Source organism: Hydra vulgaris, chromosome 13 (genome assembly GCF_038396675.1).
Source record: "Hydra vulgaris chromosome 13, alternate assembly HydraT2T_AEP".
Classification (NCBI taxonomy): domain Eukaryota; kingdom Metazoa; phylum Cnidaria; class Hydrozoa; order Anthoathecata; family Hydridae; genus Hydra; species Hydra vulgaris.
Window position 1 is genome coordinate 14,433,091 of NC_088932.1, and position 22,892 is coordinate 14,455,982.

Sequence of the window (22,892 nt, forward strand, 5' to 3'; positions counted from 1 at the left end):
TTATGATATTATTGCTTTCGCTTGAGTCATGCGGCTCAGAAGAATTATTTTTTTAATTCAAGCCATAAAGACCATAAATAAAGAAAGGTTTAAAATTTGTATTTATTTTCTGAATTATTTTTATTTATTTTGTATTCTTTTTCTAAAATCTAAATTAAGTTCAAAGTTTTTCAAAAGCGGTTCTCGGTGACGAGACCAGTATGATCTTCTTTGAGTATCCGCGTTCTTTATCTCTTTTCTTTATTTATTTATTTTTTAACGATTTCTTTGCATGTAATTTTTCTTATTGATATATTTTTAAATATTTTATTAAATATTGTAATAAAGAACAAAAATGGAAAAAAAAAATACAAATGTTTGGTGCCTACTCCATGGCTGAAAGTTAGCAGACTAAATATTTGATACGCATCCAAATGAATCTAAAAATGTTTTTTTTTCGCCCTAATATGCACTTTGATTTAAAAGAGCCATCATTTTTTATTAGAGAATAAAAGTAAAACACCGAATAGAGACAATTTTGAAACTGTCAGTTAGGGTTAGACGGCATAAAAATCTATATCTTTTTAAATAGAGTTCGATCTTAGCCCTACGTAATCAGACTCTTACAGAAAAATACAGAAATTATTAAAAAATTATTTTCATCTTATTATTACCTATTATTTCTTAGTCTTAATAGTAATCTCTCTTTGCACGGCGAGAAAAAATGTGTATAAAATAATTTACATCATAATCTGAAGTTCTAATAAAAATTCTCTTCACTAGTACAAAATAGTTAAAAGTTAACATTTGTGGTTTGAGAAGTAACATAAAAATTGAACACTGTTGTTTTTTTGCTATTGAAAAATTGTTTTTATAAAAATGACAACTTTGAACGGCGGGGATGGGTTTAGCCGAGAATGGGATTCTTTTGCAACAGTCTTGCATAATCAAAACGGTCTTGCATATTTTTTTATATTATTTAGTTTTTCGTAAAAATGGAATTTATGCCACTTTTTACAAAAATCAGTTAAAAAGTAATAAATACTTTACTTTTAAAATCAATATTGCATATTTTGTTTTTTTACCAGTTGCCTTTATTTAGATTAAAGTATTACGTACACTGTTGCATACATGTCTTGGTTCGAAAATTACCTTAATCTTTGTATTTAACCATTTTTCCCAATTATCAAGATACAGTCGACTCTCGATATCTCGAATACTTGATATCTCGAACTTTTGAGTATCTCAAACTTTTTTAGGGGTCCCATGGACATAACGTACTAGTTTAGGCTAAAATCCTCTCGATATCTCGAACCTTATTATCTCGAACTTTTTGGTATCACGAACAATATTTTTAGTCCACAGGGAAATTTTCTCTCGTTATCTCGAACTTTTCAACATTATTTTTCAAAAATGTTTTAATAAAATTTAATTTTTTTAAATTCCAATTTTCGAAAAAAAGAAATTTGTAATTCGATTTTAAAATTCGATTTTTTTTAAGAATCGAATTTCTGAAAAGTTTTCCTATAATATATAATTTATTCTTTTTGTCAAACGCAGCAACGTGCCGCTCGTTAAACGAAAACTGACGAACAAATCTATAATAGAAAAATGCAAGGCATTAAAAGACCTAGAGACTGGGATGTCTAACAAAGAGGTTGCCAAAAATTATGGAGTCCCAAAGAACACATTATCAACCTGGATTAAAAATAAAACCAAGTTATTAACCTCACTGGAAAAAAATGGCACAAATTCTAAACGGAAGAAACTTCGTAGTGGTAATTTCAAAAATGTAGACAAGGCCATATACACGTGGTTCGTTGCAAAAAGAAGTCAACAAGTACCAATTGATGGTACCATACTAAAAGAAAAGGCACTAAAATTCGCAGAAGCATTAGGAGAGTTGGATTTTAAAGTATCTGATTGTTGGTTTCATAATTGGATAGAAAGGTCAGTTAAATTTTGTCAAATCTTGTTCAGTTTTAATATAAACAAATAACATGTATCTGTTTATATTTAGTTTATTTAGTTTTTTAAACGTGTAACTAAAATTCAATTATTCCGTTCCTATTTTTAGGAACGGCATCAGCTTTAAAATAATCTCAGGCAAAAGTGCCGCCGTGACGAATAATATGACTGCTTCGTGGAATGAACACTTCCAACATTTCTTTTAAATTACAAGCTTGAAAACATTTTCAATGCAGATGAGTTTGACTATTTTACCAGTGCCTACCAAACAAAACATACCATTATTACGAGAAAAATGTTTTGGGGGAAAAAATAGTAAAGTCAGACTAACAGGCATAGCAGCAGGGAGTGCAACGGGGGAAAAATTACCTATGTTTGTTATTGGAAAATCTAAAAACCCACGGTGTTTTAAGCACATTAAACAACTTCCTTGCACATATAAAAATCAGCTAAAAAGTTGGATGACCGGAGACCTTTTTACAGAATGGGTAATGAAACTTGAATCATTTTTTCGTGCTCAAGAAAGGAAAGTAGCACTCCTGGTGGATAACTGTTCTGCCCACCCACACATTGAAGGGCTAAGCAACATCAACCAAATGTTTTTCCCCCCTAACACCACATCTGTCCTTCAGCCCATGGATCAAGGCGTAATACGAAGTCTTAAAGCTCATTATCGTCACAAAACTGTGCGTTTGTGTATCAAGGCTGTCGATAATAACGAACCCATGCCAAAAATTTCTATACTTCAAGCAATGAAAGATCTTGTTTCTTCGTGGAATGCTGTGTCAAAGGAGACTGTCATCAACTGCTTTAAAAAAGCTGGTATCAGCAAAACAAACAAGAGTATTGAAGAAGCTGATGATGATCATTCTTTTAAATTTTTGACAGAAGAACTTAACCGTTTGCGAGAGTTAGATCCTCGTGCCGTCCAAGAAGATCTCTCAGCGGAATCTTACATTGGTTTAGATTGCGATGTAGTAACCACCGGTTCACTTGCTACTGATGCTGAAATCATTGCTCAGATTTTAGACTCTAATTTTGAAAACGACGATAATGAAGTTGAAGATAGCGTTGACGAAGCTATTGACGTCGAAGCCCAGCCACGCCCATCTGATATTCAATTAGAAATTGCTTTTGAAACAATTCAAAATGCTTCGCTATACAGCTCAAAATACAGAAATGAAATACAATCCCTAGCACTAAAACTTGAGGATTTAATGAAGATGGAAAAGATGGATAATTTAAAGTAATATCAGATAACAGATTTTTTCCAAAAGTTGTAGTTTTTGTTGTTAATGATTTTTGTCAGAAAAATAACTTGTTTTAATGAAAGTCGGGCAATTTTAATTATTTTCAACCCATTTCTTGATATCTCGAACTTTTTTTCCGGTCCCCTTAGTGTTCGAGATATCGAGAGTCGACTGTAAAAATTTTTCATTAGATATACATTTCATGCCTCTCATGGGTGCTTAGCAAATTGACATGTTATCTGAAACAAAATATTAACATTTAATGTTTTAAATATTTTATTTTTAATGTTTTTTATGGTGTTTTTTTTAGAAATTTTTATAGACAATACATTTTTATTTTAAGTCTTGACTATTGGCATTTTCTAAATTTTTTTAATACAAAAATAAACTTACGGTCAATATGTAGAAATAATCAAAACAAAATAAGAAAGAACAAATTGTTAAAAATAAAGAATAAACTACTACTAATAAAGAATTACAATAAAAAAGATTTACCCAGACAGCAAGGATATACTGGGTTAATAATGACTAGCCTTTGATCGTAGATTCATTGAAATACAAAAAAAAATTATTTTTGGATAGCCAGCCTTTAAAAAAGTGCCTGTTCTAGATAGCAATTAACATTGATATACACTGGCATGGTTTTAATTTTTGTATAAAATCACGGATATTAAGAAACAACTTTTCTCAAAGTCTATTTTAAGAAACAACTTTAGTCGAAGTTCACGACGATTAAGTAATGGTTTTCGCTATTTTCCTTGAAAATTATTATTATAAAGTTATTAATATTGTTTTTGTTTATTTATTAACAGCTTAAATAATTTAATATTGATTATTCATAATAAAAGTTAATATGATTGTATAAAAAAGTTGAGTTTTAAGAGCTGTAACGTGTACTTTTTACATTATTTTATGCGTATTGGTGAAAGTATCTTTGAAACAATACTAAATAGATTGTCTGCCGTAACCAAAACCCTCAGTTGATGTATGTACACTCTACATTGTTTGTAGCTAGTTGTATCAGTTGTTGTATGTACACTTTGCTGCGCCTTTTGTTTCTTATAGCTGTGGATAGCGTATGCAAAAGTTCAAATTCGTGTTGAATATATATTTTACTTTTGTGCAAATATATATTTTGACAATTTATTTTTTGTTTTGATATTAATTAAATTCGTGGGTGCCATGTGATGGTAATTTATTTATATTATTGTTTCATTTATTTAGCACCCAATGTAATTTATAAGGTTAAAATAAAAGTAACACAGTTAATTTTGGAGTTTTTCACTTTAGACTTTTTTCTTCTAGAGTTTGTTTTAAAATACCTCTTTTTTCTTATGTATTCCATCACTCTTTTCCATACTTCAAAAATTGTTTAACATCGGAGGGAATTTCCATACTTCAAAATTTGTTTAACATCGGAGGGAATTTCACCATTAGAAAGTGTTATTTTTACCTTTTTCATTTGAATCAAATTTTGAAAAAATAACATCTTAAAACGGCATCGGTCCTAGATACCTAGATAAAAAACGAATGTTGAGACAAAGAGTGTTTTAGTTGTAAAAATATAATGCCTGCTGTTGATTTTAATATTAAGAACACAAAGGTAGTTGAATTTATTTTGTTGAATACTTTTTGAAATAACCTGGATTATAAATAGCAAATTCGTATAATTTATACTGTGTTTTAAAACTTTAAAAACAATTTTAGCGCACACCTTTCAGTTATATCTAGCTTTTTCATCAAAGCTAGATATAACTGAAAGGTCAAAATTTATTTATATATATATATATATATATATATATATATATATATATATATATATATATATATATATATATATATATATATATATATATATATATATATATATATATATATATATATATATATATATATATATATATAGGAAACAAAACTTTGATATGCAAACCAGAATTCAGATTGAAAAAGAGTTTGAACAACAGCTCTAAAGTTTGAGATTTTTTCATCAACATTTGTATAAATGAGTGAGGCAAAATTTGGTTATGTAGTACTCCATATGGATACGAAATCTTTATGTAATGTTTCTATTCAAAATGATTGAACCCTTGAAATGTTATAAAAACGTAACCATTAAAAAGAAGCTTTAAAATTTCGTTGAAACTACTTTTTTTAATACGAGTTTATTTAACAACTCGGTGTAGTTAAGACAAAATTATAATATTATAGCGCCTGTATGATATTTTGTTGACTATGACATATTTCCTTTAAATGATCAGATCTCTGAATTATGGAAAGACGAAAAAAATTAAAATGAGAAATTTTGCGGTGAATAATAAATGAATGTTCGCATCGAAAAAACGGAGACCAAAGTCAATTTTCTTTAAAAAAAAAATCTTCATAAGATTGCTTACCAATCACAGTCGCTTACTTATCACAGTCGCTTGTTCAATTTTAAATAAGATTTAAAAGGAATACGATTTTTTGATGAAATAAACATTGATTAAATTTCTAATAATTTATTCTGTTTGGATCGTTTATTCGCTATTTTTTTAAATCATATTCTCTTTTTTGGTCGAAATTGTAGTAACTTTTGTGAAAATTGATATAAAATATTGTATTTCGACAATTATGTCTAGTTAATATGCGTCAGAACTAATTAGAACAAGGATCTACAGTGGGTGAAGGCACTTTTTCAAGAAAAATTTTTCTATGTTTATAATATGTTTACCGATAGAATAATGCTAATTTAAATCAAAGAGTTTAAATAATTTGTAAATCGCCTTAACTACCCCTAGAATGTGCACAATTTTTACTGTTTTTTTTAGTTCTTAATACCTAATTGAGTTTTGTAATTAATATTTTATTGTTTATTAGTAAATAACTTCTTTATAAATTTGTTGTACATTTACACAGAGGTAGATTTAAGGTGACGTGTTTGTAAAAAGGGGAAGGGGTTACTTTTTGAGGCTTTATTATCCGCGCTCGTCCATACTCCCTATTATTTGCAGAATCACCTCTGCGTTTATAAGCCTGTCTAAATTTAGCAATAAATAAAAATAAACGACATATTTTCCATATAAGAGTCGACAATACTTCCTTATATATACAGTTTCGTTGTTAATTTATCTGAAATTGTTGTATGGAACTCATAAAATTATGAAAAATAAAATAAAGTGATTAAGATTGAACTTTAAATTACTGCCCTTAATGATGATTGCACAGTTTTATAACCCCCTAGAAATTAAGAGATTTTTAACTTTATAGAGTCATAATTTTTGAACGCTTATAAATAATACTATGAAACCTAAAATTTATCAATGAATATAAATCTATTTGAGAATAATATAAAATAATAACTTATTAACTTGTAGCCCCTCACTATTGGGTTGAAGGAGGGGTTACAAGTTAAGGATTCTTTTGTTTCCAGCCTCCAATCATCATTATTTATTACTAAATATCATTATTTGTCATAAGAATAAATATACAAATGTTTGGAGTTTGCTCTATATCTGGACGTTAGCAACCTCAAACACCAAAAAATGCTTTTCACATCAAAAAGAATTTTATTTCAAGAGTAAAACGCCTCATCTATCTTAACGCAATTCAACATAATTTATATACAAACTAACTTTTTTTATATTTACAATTATGTCTTAATATTATAGACAACTACGTCTTTATATTATATACAAATACGTCTATATACATATACAATTATTTAGAAGTACCGCTAATTGTTCATCAGCTTTAAAACAGTTAATAACTATATTCAAGTAACGCTTCTTTGAAGTATACACAGTCTTGACCTATAAATTTTTTATCTTTTATTAGTTTGGTTTGATTCTTAATAAATTAACAGTTTTTTATAACAATCCGATTTAATACTCCAATATTGTATATTCTTCTGTCAAAATTTCGTGTATGAAGGTTTATTGCGAAACCTACAGAACCAAAATTTTTATTAAAAACACATCTAAAAATAATGAAGTATGCTATCATATCTTCATACTTGTACGAACCTTGTTTTGTACTTTTAATAGAGACTCCCTATCCCTATATAGCTGAGTTTATGTTAAACAAGACGTTTTGTAATTTAAAATTATTTTCTCTAGTCGTTATTTTTTCTTGGATTCCACGTAAACACGAATACCGCCTTTGGCTGAATAGGCTTTATTTGCCTTAAATATACAGCCATTGATAAAGATAAGGTTGTTTTTAGATGACTCTGCTAAAAATAAAAACATACCTCCTCACCAAAAAGGAGTGTTATTTATAAATAAACATTCAACAATGTTTAAAAGATTTCCTTCTGCATGTCGTGTTATTACATTAGAAAAAGTAGCGCCATTAGCATATATTTTTTGTTGAACATTGGTAGACTCATCAATTTGTTTTAATCCATTGACTTAGGAAGTGTTTAAAAATTGCGTTTTTTATTAAAATACTTGGTATCTGCATTATTAAAAAAACTTAAACATGTATAAATGGTAAACTCTACATACACTCCACCGCCCACTGAAATAATTTCACTCGTGATATTATTTACATTTGATTCAAAAGTTGATTGGTAAATTCGCAATGAACTGTTAACATCAAAAATAGCACGAAACACACCTTCATTTATCTTGAAATATTATATTGTCTATAAAGATCTTTACATTTAGTAAAAAAAATTGCAGTGCTCATTAAAGATTGATAAAAATTTCCTTCTTTTTTTTATTCCTTCATGTATTCAATCTTTTAATGTTTTGCACAGCAACTTTTTGTTGTGACTCATCGTATTGTAATGTTCGTTGAAGAAATGAATGTTAAACCAGATGAGTTATTCATTTGAGCAAAGAATTGGCAAAGGATACCATTTCCATGGAAACTAAATCATTAACCTGAATGTTTGTAGAAAATTTATGTATGTCTTTAATAATCCTTAAATTTAAAGGTCTCAGATTGTTAATGTTTGTAATCACAAAGTTTGAACTTTTGCATGGTTTTTTACCATTTAAGCAAGTAATGTTATTAATTCAATAAATGTTATCAACATTAAATAGTAGATTGCATTAAAAATCCAGTTAAACAAATACCAAAAGCACATAAAAATATATTTCACCCTGAAAAAAAAAATCAATTATAAAAATACGTGCAACATTAATATTATTTATATTAAAATGATATTTAATAATCAACTAATATTTATATTATTATTATTATTAAACAAAATTAAGAAATTAATTATTAAAATTATATTAGTTCACTATATTAATGTAATTATAACTATTTTTAAATTTTTTTATTAATATAAAATTTTTTATTTAATCATCCTTTTGACTAAAATCGATACAAAAGTCACTTGTGTTTTAATAATAATTGCATTGATTGTTTGTTATCTAAAATCAATGCTTACACTTCATCACTCCCGGTGATCAAATAGGAAAACCTATTTGATCACCGGGAGAAAACAATTGGAACTTTTTGTAAAGAGCATCCTTCAGTGACTAATAAGACTGAATCGTTTCTATACATCTCGGTGATTGGGAGAGTTTACTATCTTGCGTCACAAGTTAGAATTGAGACCTAACACTGCAAAAACAACCATTTTTCAGTCTTTGTTATTTTTGTTCCGTTAAATTTCTATCAAATTATTAAAATTGAGTAAAGAATTGTGATCTTATTCACCTTGGAGGCCCGTTTTTACCCATGTCCAGCAAAGGCAACCGCTGCGGCGCCAAGGCGTTTGTAGAGACCACCGTTCAAAAGTTCATTTGATTTTGCCTCTTTTTATATTTTCATTTTTTATAACTACCAGTTTGGTTTTCTTATTTTTTTATAGAACAAGATATAAAACTAGAACAAAAAGAGTATATTGTGACTTTTTTTTAACTTTTATAATTCATTGACCAGTTATTTCAAATTTTTGTTAGGATCATTTTCAATTTTGAAAATCTCTATAAATAAAAGTTGCAAATTTCTTTAATGTGCTGCGTTTTCTTTCTCAGTACCTTCTTAACACCATGTAAAACTATGACCAAGACCTATATGATGCGTTTACTTTTGTTTTTTTTTGGTATCAATAATGATTAATAATAAGTTTCAGAACTAATTCATTTAGGTGTGTCAGTGCACCAAGTACGCCTGGGAGTTTAAATGACCATCAGATCGTATAATTTCCCTGGGAAATTTGCACATAACACCTAATGGCTATTTAAGTTCCCAGGGAAAATAAATCCACTTACTTGTGTGTGCAATTTATTTCGCAGTTCAATAATGTTTACATTGCATATACATATACTGAAATTAATGGCTGGAGCTTGAATAAGGCACATTTTGCCTTATCGCGGAGCCCCACGGTATTTAATGGAATAGGAGGTTAATTTTAAATTATATTTGAGAAGAACAAAGTTGTTATTTGAAAATTTTTTGTTAAATGTTTATAATTAATTTTATTAAAATAATTTTTTAAAATTTTTGGAAAGAGTCCGATTTTTGTTTTAAACATAAAAAAATTGGTGTAAATTGAGTTTATACACATTTAAAGATCCGAGTTAACGTAAAAGTAGTGGGGTTTTTCTGTAGACTCCAAACACTAATATGCACTTGTGTGTTATTTATTGTAGATTTTTATAAGTTTTGTATAGCCAGTACTAGACCACACAATATTACAGTAAAACAAATACCTGTGAATAAATGAAAAATACACTTCTTTAAGGGATATTATATTTAGAAAAAGTTTAGCCTAAAACATTATTGCAATATTTTTTTGAAACTGTTCTTCAATACTATTTGTATGTGAACGTCATAGTAAATATTTATACAGTTTTACTCTAAAAATGTTAACGTATGTTTCCCTTTTAATATAGTTATTATTAATTATAAGGTTTGGAAATTTTAGAAAAATGTTTTCTGATGTAATTACTTTATGAAAAAGTATATACTTTGTTTAATCCATATTTAGTGAAAGTTTGATACTTACGAACCATTTATTAACTTTACATAACTGTTCATTAACTATTTTAAAAAGTGTTTTAAAATCTTTGTGAGAACAAAAAAGATTAGAATCATCAGCAAACAAAATTAGGTCTAAAAGATTTGTTGCTAAGAAAAAGCCATTTATGTGCAATAGAAAAAAAAGTGCTCCTAAAACAGAGCCATGAGGAACCCTACAAGTATTAAATTATGAAAATGTGTCGCTTTGATCATAATATAAAATTGCTTTCTATTTGTCGCATACACTTTAAACCAAAGTAAGTTGTTATTTCTAACTCCGTAGTTTTCAAATTTTTTCATAGTTTATTGTAAATTACGTAATCGAACCTTTTGACAAATCAATGAAAACTCCTAATGTAAAACTGTCATTATCAAAGGCGTTAGATATTTGATTAGAAAGTTCAATTATTGCATATTTAGTGGAACATGCAGTATTTGAAATATTTTTTTAATCAAGTTGAACATTTTTTTTTTACCTAACTGCTTGCAATAGAACAAGTCATTCTCTGTTAGATAATTTTAAAGCCTATTATACCTGATTCTCTGCAACAATTTTGAAAAACAAGGTAATATATATATATATATATATATATATATATACATATATATATATATATATATATATAAATATATATATAAGCCTGTGATTTAAACTATTTGACTTATCTCCATATTTAAAAATTGGTATTATACAGGCAATTTTTAGTTTGTCAGGATCAGTACCCGTCTTAAATGAAAGATCAAAAACATGAAATAAAGAAAGTTCCATAATATGAAATTCTGTATTGACAATATCAATTCTATTTGTATAGATAAAACATAAATTTACATATATATATATACATATATATATAAATTTATGTTTTTAAATATATACCATATACGCCATATATACTATGAAAATATAAATATACACCAATAGGCCATCAAACCCCAAAATTGAGTTTTTATCTATAGTAATAAAAAAATTTATGGCTAAACCAAAAATCATCTATATTTTACAATGTTATTTAATGGTTTAATAATAAACAAATATAGATTGTAGAAGCAATAATAAAAACCTATATTTCTATTACGCAACGTAATGACAATTAAGTTATGTTGCGTGCTTATTTTAAATATGTATGTCAAATGCTTGTTTTTAACTATAAAATTAATTTTAAAAGACAAAAATAAATTCAAAATATGTAATAAAAGAGTTGATTATGTGATAAAAAAGAAAGTTTTATAAAATTTTTTCAAAAATGGCAAAAAAATAAAGCCCTTTTTGGCTTGTGACCTTGAGCAGTTGGCTAGATTTGTCTAATTGCAAATGAATCTATGAATTACAAATTTCTAATTGCTCAATGAATTACTATTAAGTTACTAATGATTAAATGAAACTAAACATATATAATAACATTACTAATGTATTAAATTTAGCTTTACACGAATATATTTATACAATACAAAATTCAATACAAAATTTGTTCAACTAAAAAGAAAGTTTTACAAGTTAAAACAATTTGTTCACATTTTATCATCATTAAAAATAATTGTTATAAGTTATAATCTGATATTAATTATAAATAATACCTTTTAAGCATTTGTAACAATAAGAACTATGATAAAATGCTAAAGTGTTTCTTTTATGATGAAGAACATGTGATGGAAAAAAGAATAAAAAAGTGTAAAAGAGCAAAAAATCTTGGATCCACCTGTTCAAACAAATTAAAAAATAAATAAAAATAAATATTGCAACAAAATAATTAAAAACACTGAGTTGCACAAAAAAATAAAAATTTTTTTTACGAATAAGTACAAAAGCAAAAAAAATTAAAAAAGAAAAATTATCATATTGACTGTAATATTTATAAATTACTTTAGAAAAAAAGTTTATTTGTATTGAAAAATCATTGTAATCAAATAAACTTTTAATATGATTCATCAATTGTATCTGATTATTGTCTCGTAAACTTATGCTTTGTCGCGAAATATCTTGAGGTACATATATTTATGTTTTGGTCTTGTTTATAAAGGCAATGGTAGTAGACTTTGAAAAATGAAATTTTCGTTTATTTTGCTTACTAAAAACTTAGGTATGTTAATGCGCAAATCAAATGAGAAAGTTTTATAAACAACTGTGGTGGTTGGAGCCTGGTAAAAACTATACCAATAATCAAAAGGTTTAACTTCAGGATTAAGAAACAGATTTGGCTATCATTTAACTGAATATTAAATTCTTTAATGACTCCAAAAAATAAAGATAACATCTCATAGTAATAACTTTTTAACTTAAAGTCATTAATAGTAAATTAAGTGGTCAATTATAATAACTAGCTGACCGGTTCCGTAAAAGAAAGGTCTTGATAAGTCTAATCCACACTAATATTTTTAGTAAGCGGCAGAAAAATTACTAATATATATATATATATATATATATATATATATATATATATATATATATATATATATATATATATATATATATATATATATATATATATATATATATATATATATAACATTTTATTTTATTAAAAAATTGTTTTACCTATTTAAGTGGAATACTTTTAACATTCCGCAGTTTTATAAGTTGTTTGTTGTTGTGGTTGTTTTTTGCTTGTTTGTTTGTTTTTTTGTTTTAACCGACTTTCTTCGTAACTGCATTTTAAAATTAATTTTAAAGTTGCCGTTTGACATAAAACTACATAAATTTACCATTTACTTTTTTAAAATGGGTATAGTTTTATTGTATCTTAGGGCATCGACCCAACCTAAAAACATTTGTCGCTTTTTTTAGGCAAAAAGAAAGCAAATAAAATTAACTATTTTATTAATTATATATTCTTTAGTTTTTGTTTACATCTTGTGAAGATATTAACAGATATATGTTAACTCAACCGGCACATCTAGTTTCTTTTTGGGAATGGAAATTTGTATAGACAAGTGTTTGTAACAATCCAGGCGTAAACCAAAAGAATGTGTATATTACAGCCAATTTTACTTTAGTTTGAAACGTGTTTTTTTGATGTTTTAAAGTCAAATTTATAAGTGGGTGTACATTCCTTGCACATGTTTATTAAAATATGATACTAGGATTTCGATACAGTGAAACCAATAATATTTAACAGGTGTTTTTGGTAAATAAGAATAGTTAATTTTACGAAACGAAAATTTTTTTTGGCAGATTTATTTAATTTGTTTTAAAAAGTTTTAAAGACGCAACTGAATACAAGCATTACTTTATTCTGAGTTGTGCCGGCTAGGTAGTTTAGGTACCTACTAAATGTTCAAAAAAAATTAAATTACCTTTCAAAAAATTTTATAAATTACATTTCTTAGATGCATATGTAAAATGGGTCAGATTTCCATTTACAATCTTTGTTATTATTTCACAATTTTAAATACAACATTATTATTTTTTAACAACTTCGCATAAAAAGCAGTAATATATTCTATCAGTGTATATTTAAAGCAAGTAGTAATTGGTTGTTGCTGTTATGTTTATTAAAGTTATTTATTTATATCTCTCTCTATCCCAGTCAGATTTGTTATATTATGTTATGTTAATTAAAAGTTATTTATCTATCTCTGTCTCTATCCCAGTCAGTTGTTTACTCCTTATATTCATAAAGTCAAATAAGTGACAGTGATAAGTACTGAGAGTATATAACTGAGTTAACTGAATGACAGAGACAAAATAGTTCAACAAAAGAGTTTGAAGTTTCAACCAATATTTTTTATTGAAAAAAAATTAAATTTTGTTTTCTTTATTTAAAAGAGAACTAAAGATGGTTTAAAAGTGAAAAAAATGAAAATAAAACTTTTTTGTTAAGTTTTTTAACTAAAACTATTTTTAAAAAGAAACGAGCTTTTTTTACCCTGTCGTATTGATATAAAGAAATCAATGGGTACTTAAAATTGCTCTTTGTCAACAAAAATAAAAAAAAATAAAAACACATAAAAAAATGATTAAAACAATTAAAGGAGCAACAAATTAAAACATCTAAAAAAAGCATCAGATTATTATTAAAAAAAAAAACCTATGATTATTTAAGAGTTGTTGCGGAAATTTTTAAGTTGATTTGTAGTATTGCTAGGTGTCCTTTTTTCGTTTAATAAAACTAGATGACTCTTAATTATTTGCTTAAGTAGGTATGGTTGACAAAGTCAATTTTTGCGACTTAAAATTTTATACATATATCATTCACTAGTTTGACTTGAAACTTTAAGTAAAGTTATTTTAGGTGCCCTAAGAAGTCCTCCCCGCTTCCATAAACCACTCTTTCCAATTTTTTGTATGAATTTCAAAAAATTTTTTGTTTAGCTCTTAACTTCTTGCATCTATTTTTTACTTTACTTTAATACTTTATTTACATTATAAATACACTTAGAGTCTAAGTTAAAAGGCTATGTTGATTGCAGCCTAATATTAGAAGCTCATTAAAATGACCTCTGTAAAAATTTTCATTTATGTATTAAAGTTTAGTACAGCAGATGCTACTTCGATACATAAAGCAGTTCTTTCGACTTATATATCTTTGAGACCCCGATTCCAAAACCATTGGTTTATGACCTTATAAGGTTTTTGTGCAAACAACTCCCAATAAAAAAATCACTATAAAATCTTGCACAATAACAACATTTATATTTTATTTTGCTGCTTATACAATTAAAAAAAATAATCAAGTACAAGGAAACGTTTTCAATGAAAAGAAAAGTTGTCATAAAATAAAAGAAACGATTTATATAACAGACAGTGGCTTTTAGTATATGTGGATGACCAGAGATACAACAATCATGTCAAAGAGCACCTATGTGTGCTTTGGCAGGTATAAAGTAAGTAACAATTTTTAGGAAAGTTTCATAAAACTCCTAATATAATATTAATCTCCGTTATATATGTTGAGTAAAAGATGGTCAATAGATTCACTTTCTATAAATAAATTAAAAAATTGAAGTTAACAAAAAAGTTTCTACATCAAATTTCAAAACTTTCGATTGAATACAAAGTTTATTTTTTTATATGAAAATAAAATAAATTTACTGACTTTACCATATTGAAATTTTTAAATTGGAATTTCAAACTGTATTCATTATGTTTAATAAACTTGAGAGGTAATGTCTTGTAAGCCTCCCATTAGATCTCGAAAAATAGCTATTGTTTAAGTTTAATTTCTAAGTTTTACGGTGCGAAATAGTTAAATATTTTAATATGTGTAGATTATGTGATGTAATCTTTTTATCTCATTTACACTCATCCCTTACATTTTTCCGATTATTAGTTTTGCATGCTTAAATCTATTTTGTCAGAAGGTTCAATTCTAGCCCACGCAATGCTAACATAGTTATTTGCAGCTATAGACTAGGCTAAAATATATTATTTTAGACTTTAGAAATCTATAAGTTAACTAATTCTGCAGAATTAGTCGACTCTTAGATTCAATTCTTTTATTAATTTTGGAGCCGTGTCAATTTTTTTGTTAATTTTTGAGTCGATGTATTTTGCACAAGGAAGAAAAGATAAGCTTTTATCTATAAAAATTTTTATGTACTATTAAAGTTTCTGTTTTTAATTTGTTTATTATATATAAATTGAGCTTGTAGTTTAAACAGCAGGCATTCTTTTTGTGTTTATTGAGAGCTTGTTAGCAGTGAACTACTTATTCACTTTTATCAGCACAATATTCGTATCTTCATATAGCTGATTATAAAATAATTGGGCATAAACCAAAATGGTATGATCAACACTCATAACTTAGTTTAGTTCTGCAGATATATTACTGCAGTCATTTATATAAATTAGAAATATTAGACGGCTGACGATTAAAGCATCACGCAAAATCATTATTGTGCCAGAATTCGTAATGACTTCATTGGTTTTAAGTACTTAAGCGAGCTTTTAGCCCGTAAAAATGAATATGTTTATTAAAGGATAACATTTTATCTTTTTATAAAGAATAGAGTAAACGACTGTGTCGAATTCTTTTGAAATATTTATAAATATTCCGCAAGTAAACTTAAGTTTTTCAAATCCATTTGTTATTTGCTCAACTTTTTTTTTTTCAGAATAAAAAAGAAAGGTTTGCTGAAGTTTTTTTTGTTTTAAACAACTATTGGTTGTTGTTCCATCAATATTCAGAGTTTTTTTTATTTATAAACATGAGAAAACATCCTAAATTTTTTTTACCGTAAATTTCCAGTCACTTAAAAAAATATAATTAGAAGAACTTAAATACGTTTTAAATGAATCAATTGGAAGTAGGATTTTATTTGCTTAGTTTATAGCAATTTTAGTAGTGCAATTGTTAAACTCTTTTGAGATATAAGGCAATAAATAATATTATTAGTAGTAATATTGAGAAAAACTGACGAACTATATTTATTTTGACCCATTATGTTATTAATTAAACATTAACATTTTTTCATTTCGACTTTACATTTAGTAATTTTTTTACAATAGAATTATTTGCTTTTTTTTCAGTTTTGAAAAAGCCTTACTCTTTTAGCTTTTAATTTTATTTTTTATTAATATTTCTTAGCCACCTGCAGTAAATATTTTTGAAAGGTTATAGTAACAAATTGTTTAAAGTTTGAAAGGAAGAATAAAAATCATTTTGGAATGTTTTCTTCCAGAGTTTGCTTAGAAATGTTTCTCTTTTCTTTAAGGTTCCACCAATCTAATGAGTATTTCAATGTTTTCAAATCTAATTAGTATTTCACTGTTTTCTCAATCTAATGAGTATTTCAATGTTTAATATTTCTTTTCGTTTTCAATATTCCTATTTTTAAAAAATTTGTTGTGATTTTTTTGTTTCTTTCTTGAACATTTTACTAGAGTTTTTTATATTTAAGAGTTTGTAATTATTTTTATTTGCCATTTTATTATTTTAATGGACACGTCTCATTTTATATTTTTAAAAAGTTATGTAAAAAAGAAGCGCATGCATCATTATTATTATGACATTCATTGACTTTATAGAAAAGATTTTGCAAAATATTACTTTGAATAGTTAATTTGAATGAGTAATTGAAGTTGTTTTAACTTTATTAAATTTATTGTAAATAAGAGAGGGGTCACTTATGTCTCTTTGAAATACTCCTGCTTCAGTTAACGTTTCTGAAAAGTGGTTTAAAATATATTATGATTTGTAGTTCCTGAACCTTTATTTACCCGAGTATTTATAACTCGATTAATATTTTTTCTAAATATTATATAGGGCTTGCATAGAATTGAAATTTTTTAATTGCAATTAATTGTAAGATTAAATTTTTTGATCATAATTAATTGCGCTTTTAATCAAACACTACAACTTAAACTGATAAAAGACACAAACAGGAAAAGATTTTTAAATCATTTGATGTATTTACATGCAAATGATAAAACACCATCAAAAAGTTCTAGTTTCTACTGTTTCAATTACCACCAATAAAAATAAAATAATGGAAAATTTTGAAATAAAAAATTTCTTAAAGCCGGTCTTTTAAAAATTATAAAATGTTCAGTGAATCTCGTATTAATGATGATCTTTATTTGTCTGCAATGAATTCAGTGGTTAAAAATAAATTTTTGCATAGAATTGTAGTGGCAGGAACTGCCAAATATTTCTTCGCAATTGTTGCTAACCGAGAAATTGATCTTTTGTGTAGCTTCCACCTAAGAAGAACATCGTCAATTTGGTGCAGGGTTCTTTTCGATATCGATTCACATCATCTTACTAATTTACCAGATCTAGATAGAGTTGATTACTTGGGGAATCAACTCTATCTAGATCTGGTAAATTGAACGCCATTTAACACTTTTTCGCTGATGCTTGTAGCAAAATAATTATTAAAATATTACCATTATTGAAGCATATAGACATTACCTAACTATTTCAATTAATAAAATAATACTCATAGAGTTTTATTAATGAAAAAGGATTATTTTAATTCAGGCAATTTCGAATCCATTTTTATGTCATTAGAATATTTCAAGTTTATTCCTACAAAATGCTTACCTCTTTTGCTTCTCCTTGTAATGATACTGATACTTGCTCTATTGACACTCTTCTAAGCTCTGGAATAAATTCAAGAAGCTTTTATAATCTCTGCCAGACATTTAATTTTTCATTTAAAGCTGTAAACGATAAAATATTAAATCTTGAATCTAATGCTGACGAGATTTCCAACCAACTATCATTAAAAATCTTGAATAACCATTTCACGTGATAAGTGGCATATAACTCGTAAAACCACCGATTTAGAAACGGATTGTTACTACCTAACAATTCTGAAGCCACTTTGCATGGTTGAAAAACATCAGCAATTTTTTCCATTTTTTCCCATTCTCTTTCTGTCAAAGTCTGTAAGCGATGATTTTGCTCATTAAGTGTTACTGTGATGGTTTTTCTGTATGATATGTTGAGATGTGTGTTTCAACATACGTCTCAGCATATCATACAAACTATTCCACCTTGTAACAACATGCAGAAGAAGACTTTCTTATGGCAGGTCAAACTCAATCTGATTTTTATGTACTTCGATATTATTTGCTGGGCTAAGTCTAAAATGTCCAACAATACTGTGACATTTAGCTAGTGTTTTGTCAAATGCAGTCTTCTCAAAGGCAGATTTTATAATTATATGAACGGAATGTGCAAAACATAGAAGATATTTAAAGGAAAAACTTGATACAGCCTCTATAATATTTTCACCGTTTTCAGTAACAATAGAAAATATTTTTAAAAATAATCCCCAATCATTGGCAATATTTCTGAAGTGGGTTGAAACATTGTCACTGGTGTGTCCGTCCATTATTTGATGAACACCTAGGGCAAATGAGTTCAACATCCAGTTGTTATTTATAAAATGACATGTTAAACAAAGGCAACTGACATTACCCATTGAAGACCAATGGTCACAGGTAATTGCTATACTAGTAGCCATGTTTATTAGGTCTATTTTCTTTTTTTCTCATCATCATAGAGTATTTGCAATTTTTTAATTGTGTTTTGGCAAGGAAGATCGTAGCTAAAGTCGGACGTTGCTGTTCGAATGGCATCCCTCAAAACTGGGTCTCTAACAATGGTGAGTGGTTGACAGCTACTGGCAACCCAGCAAACAATAGCTTCCGTAGTTTTCTTTGATTTATTTGCAGAAGTTTGTTTGATTACGCAATTTTGTGATTACTTACTGTCGCATTTTGTAAGTTGTTTTGACGAACTACCGATCTTGCTTTTTATTTTACTAGTAGTTACGAAGAATAATTTTTACTGTTTAATAACTACTAAAAAGTTATTAGACTTCGGTAATATGCAAATTCCTTGGAGTAATATTTACAGATAATCAACTTTTCTGACTTGTCTTTTCTGACTTGCTCCGTTGAGGATATATTGATTGCTTTTTGAACGAATAATTTAAATTATTAATAAACAAATTTCGTTGGGATAGTATATCAAAACTTTGGAAATTTAATTATTTGATAAAATAACTACGCGATCAAAACAATTTTGAAAACAAAAAGTATAAGATTAAAGACACAAGTTTGAGACAAATACAATAGAATAGCGTCAAAACATGAGTAAACATTGATTCGAAATAACAAAGCGGTATAGAAATTTCATTACTGCTCAAGAATTATTTTTGATGCCAATCAAAATTAGAATAGTCAAAAATATTCAAAATCTAAACGAATCTAATCGTCAAAAAAATTTATGAGTTAGAAAATTTGATCTTCGTTAATTTTTTAACTTTATTTAAGTTATTAGCAATTTAAGACGTTTTGAACCTGTTAACTTTTGGAAGCCGTTACATTTAAACTTAATATTATTATAGTACTAAATATATTTAAAAAGCATGTTATGTAAAGATTTTGGTCTCAAGTGTTTAGTTACAGGTTTTGGAATTTATATTTATATCCCTCATAATGCACAACTTTTAATATTACTACCAATTTATTATATAATGGAATCTTTAAAAAGTTTTACAGCATCAAAAGGAGGACAGTATACGCATACAATGACAATGTTTTTAACTATTGATTTCTTTACTTAATTTTTGGCAAAGTTCAATACGTTTGAAACCTTCTATCAATACATCTCTCAAATGTAAAAGCAAACAAGTAATCAAGGTATCATAGGAGGTGAATGCAGTTCTATCATAGAAGCAATCCAAACATACCAGATTTCTGGGTTACTTTCGTTTTTTCACTAAAACTTCTTCTTATTTGATCGGTTTAAGCAAGCAAGTCCTCATATCAAAATATAATTTTACCTTTTAACGTTAGATACGTTTGTAAGATTTTAACTTCATGATTTATATTTCAAAAGCTTCTAAATTAGTGCTTTTGGTTTATTTTTATCTTAAACTCCAGTTAGATAACCTCGTTCAACTTTCACCTCCTTTATATTTAATTACTCTCGATACAATTTTTTAATTTTCTTTTGTTTTTAATTTATTTTCAGTAATTTTATTTTATCAATGGATTTTAAATTGCCATTTTATAAAAATAATCATTATTGTCTCAGTATCTAATTATTATATTTCTCAAAAATGTGTCATTATATATACTGACATTTTCTTTTAAATACCTAATATAAAGATCACTTGGTTTACTATTATTATTAGAATGGTGGTTTTCAAATTTTATATATAAGATAAGTTAATACAAAAAATAATGATGTAATTTATTTATTAATTATATATACTTTCTTATACTAAACAACGAGCTAAACATTTGTAAATAATTAAATAAAGACTTTTATTTAAATATGAATGAACACAATGTGGTGTGCAGTTTTATGTATACCATTAAACTTTTCTCTTCAGGGTAAAATGCTTTATTATGTACTATTGACATTACTTATTACTAGATGTTGATGCAACCTTATCGTTAAGATTGATAGCATCAACGGGAATGATAGCATTGCCTGCACAAATGGAACAACCAAAACACCTTGAAAAAGCTTAAACTACGTTTTTGAAAATATTAAAAATATGAGCTATTCAACATTAAAGATTTTAAAAGGAGAGCATATACTTTTTACGGAGATTTGGGTACATAGTATTTTTTCAATGGAAATTGTTTCTTTTGGCAACGCTTTGCTCAAATGCGTTAATTCATCTGGACTAAAATTTATTTCTTCAAGTAATGTTACTGGACGGGGAGTTACACTTAAACATTGCGGTGCAAAACATAACAAGATTGAATACAAAAACAAAGGAAACTTTTATCATTCTTTCATGAGCACAGCAATTTGTTTTATTAAATGCAAAGATGTTGTTATAGATAATGTTGTTTTCCAAGAAAATGAAGGTGTTGCTCTTGCTTTCTTTAATGTTGGCAATACCGTGCGAATTTACCAATCATTTTTTATTTCTAACGTGAATTATTTAACAAAAAAAAATATATCAGTGGGTGGTGGGGTGTATGTGGAAATATCCAATAACACAAGTTTAAATTCATTTATTAATACCGACATTAAAAACCCTATTTAAAAATGTATTTTTTTAAACAATTTCTTAGCCAGTGGAATAAAACAAATAGATATGTCCACCAAATTCCAACAAAATACATATGCTAGAGGCGCTGGTCTCTCAATTGTGTTAAAAGAAAATGCAAAAAGATTTTTTTTAAACATTTTCGATTTTTTATTTATTAACAACATTGCTGTTTGGGGAAGAGGTATGTTTTTATAATTAACAGAAAAAGCCGAAAACAATTCACTTTTATTCAATAGCTGCATATTTGAAGCAAATAAAGCCGTTTTAAACGGTGGTGGTATTCGTATTTATGAAGAATCCAAGCATATAACATCGTTGAAAGAAAATTCTATTAAACTAGAAAACGTATTATTAAAAAAATATACTAGCCATATGAGTCTTCATAAAAAGTACAACACAAAATAAGTAAGAGAGTTTGACAACTAATACCATATTTGAAAGATTTGTTTTTGATGAAAACTATGGCACTGTAGGTTTTGCAATAGGCCTTCACAAACGAAATTTTAAAACAAAGATAATTGATAAAAAAGTTTCATATCGGGTTGTTATAAACAAGTGCTTATTTAATAAAAATCAAATGACTTTTTCTCAAGATAAAAAAGTCAGAGGCCAAGGTTGTATTTACTTCGAAGAAGCATTTATAGTGGTTACTGTAAGCAATAGTTTTACATGTAATCATTAAACAACTATAGTGTTGGAATCCGCATCTTTAACATTTGGAAGCTCTAGCATTCTTCATTTCGAAATGATACGGAAACAAAATGAGGTGCAATTGTTGTGTACGAAATGACTTGGTTAGAACTAGAAAAATTGTGTAGACTTTTGTTTCATCGAAATTCGGCAATGCGAAGAGGAGGTGCATTATTTGTTAAACATTTTGGTTCTCATCGAGTTGGATTTCAAAATACAGAGCTACAATCTTCTCCATGTTTTATTCGCTACAATGATATGGATACTTTTGAATGGACTGTTAATATAACTTTTCGTGAAAACTATGCTCCACCATGTTCAAGGAACTCTCTAAACGCTTCAACATTACAATATTGTCGCTCCGATGGCGAGAGTCACATGAAATCAACAGCTCCAGTTTGGCCTTTTATGAAATACGAGAGTGTCAGAAGAGATCCAGAAATTGTAAAAAGTCCCATAGAACTAAACTTTAATAAAGAACAATGGAATGTTTCACCATTCTTCTCATTTTCGAGAGATGTCCATCAAGTAGATGAACGCGGACAAAGTCTTTATAGTTCCGTAAAAATAGATAGAAAA

General features: G+C 27.2%; 1 protein-coding gene across 1 annotated transcript; it reads left to right on the forward strand.

Moving 5' to 3' along the window:
- The first annotated feature begins 2,183 nt into the window (after nt 1-2,183).
- Nucleotides 2,184-3,197, forward strand: LOC136089672 (tigger transposable element-derived protein 4-like). Its single transcript, XM_065815725.1, has one exon. The coding sequence runs from the start codon at nt 2,184-2,186 to the stop codon at nt 3,195-3,197; it is 1,014 nt and encodes a 337-aa protein (XP_065671797.1).
- Nucleotides 3,198-22,892: the final 19,695 nt, after the last annotated feature.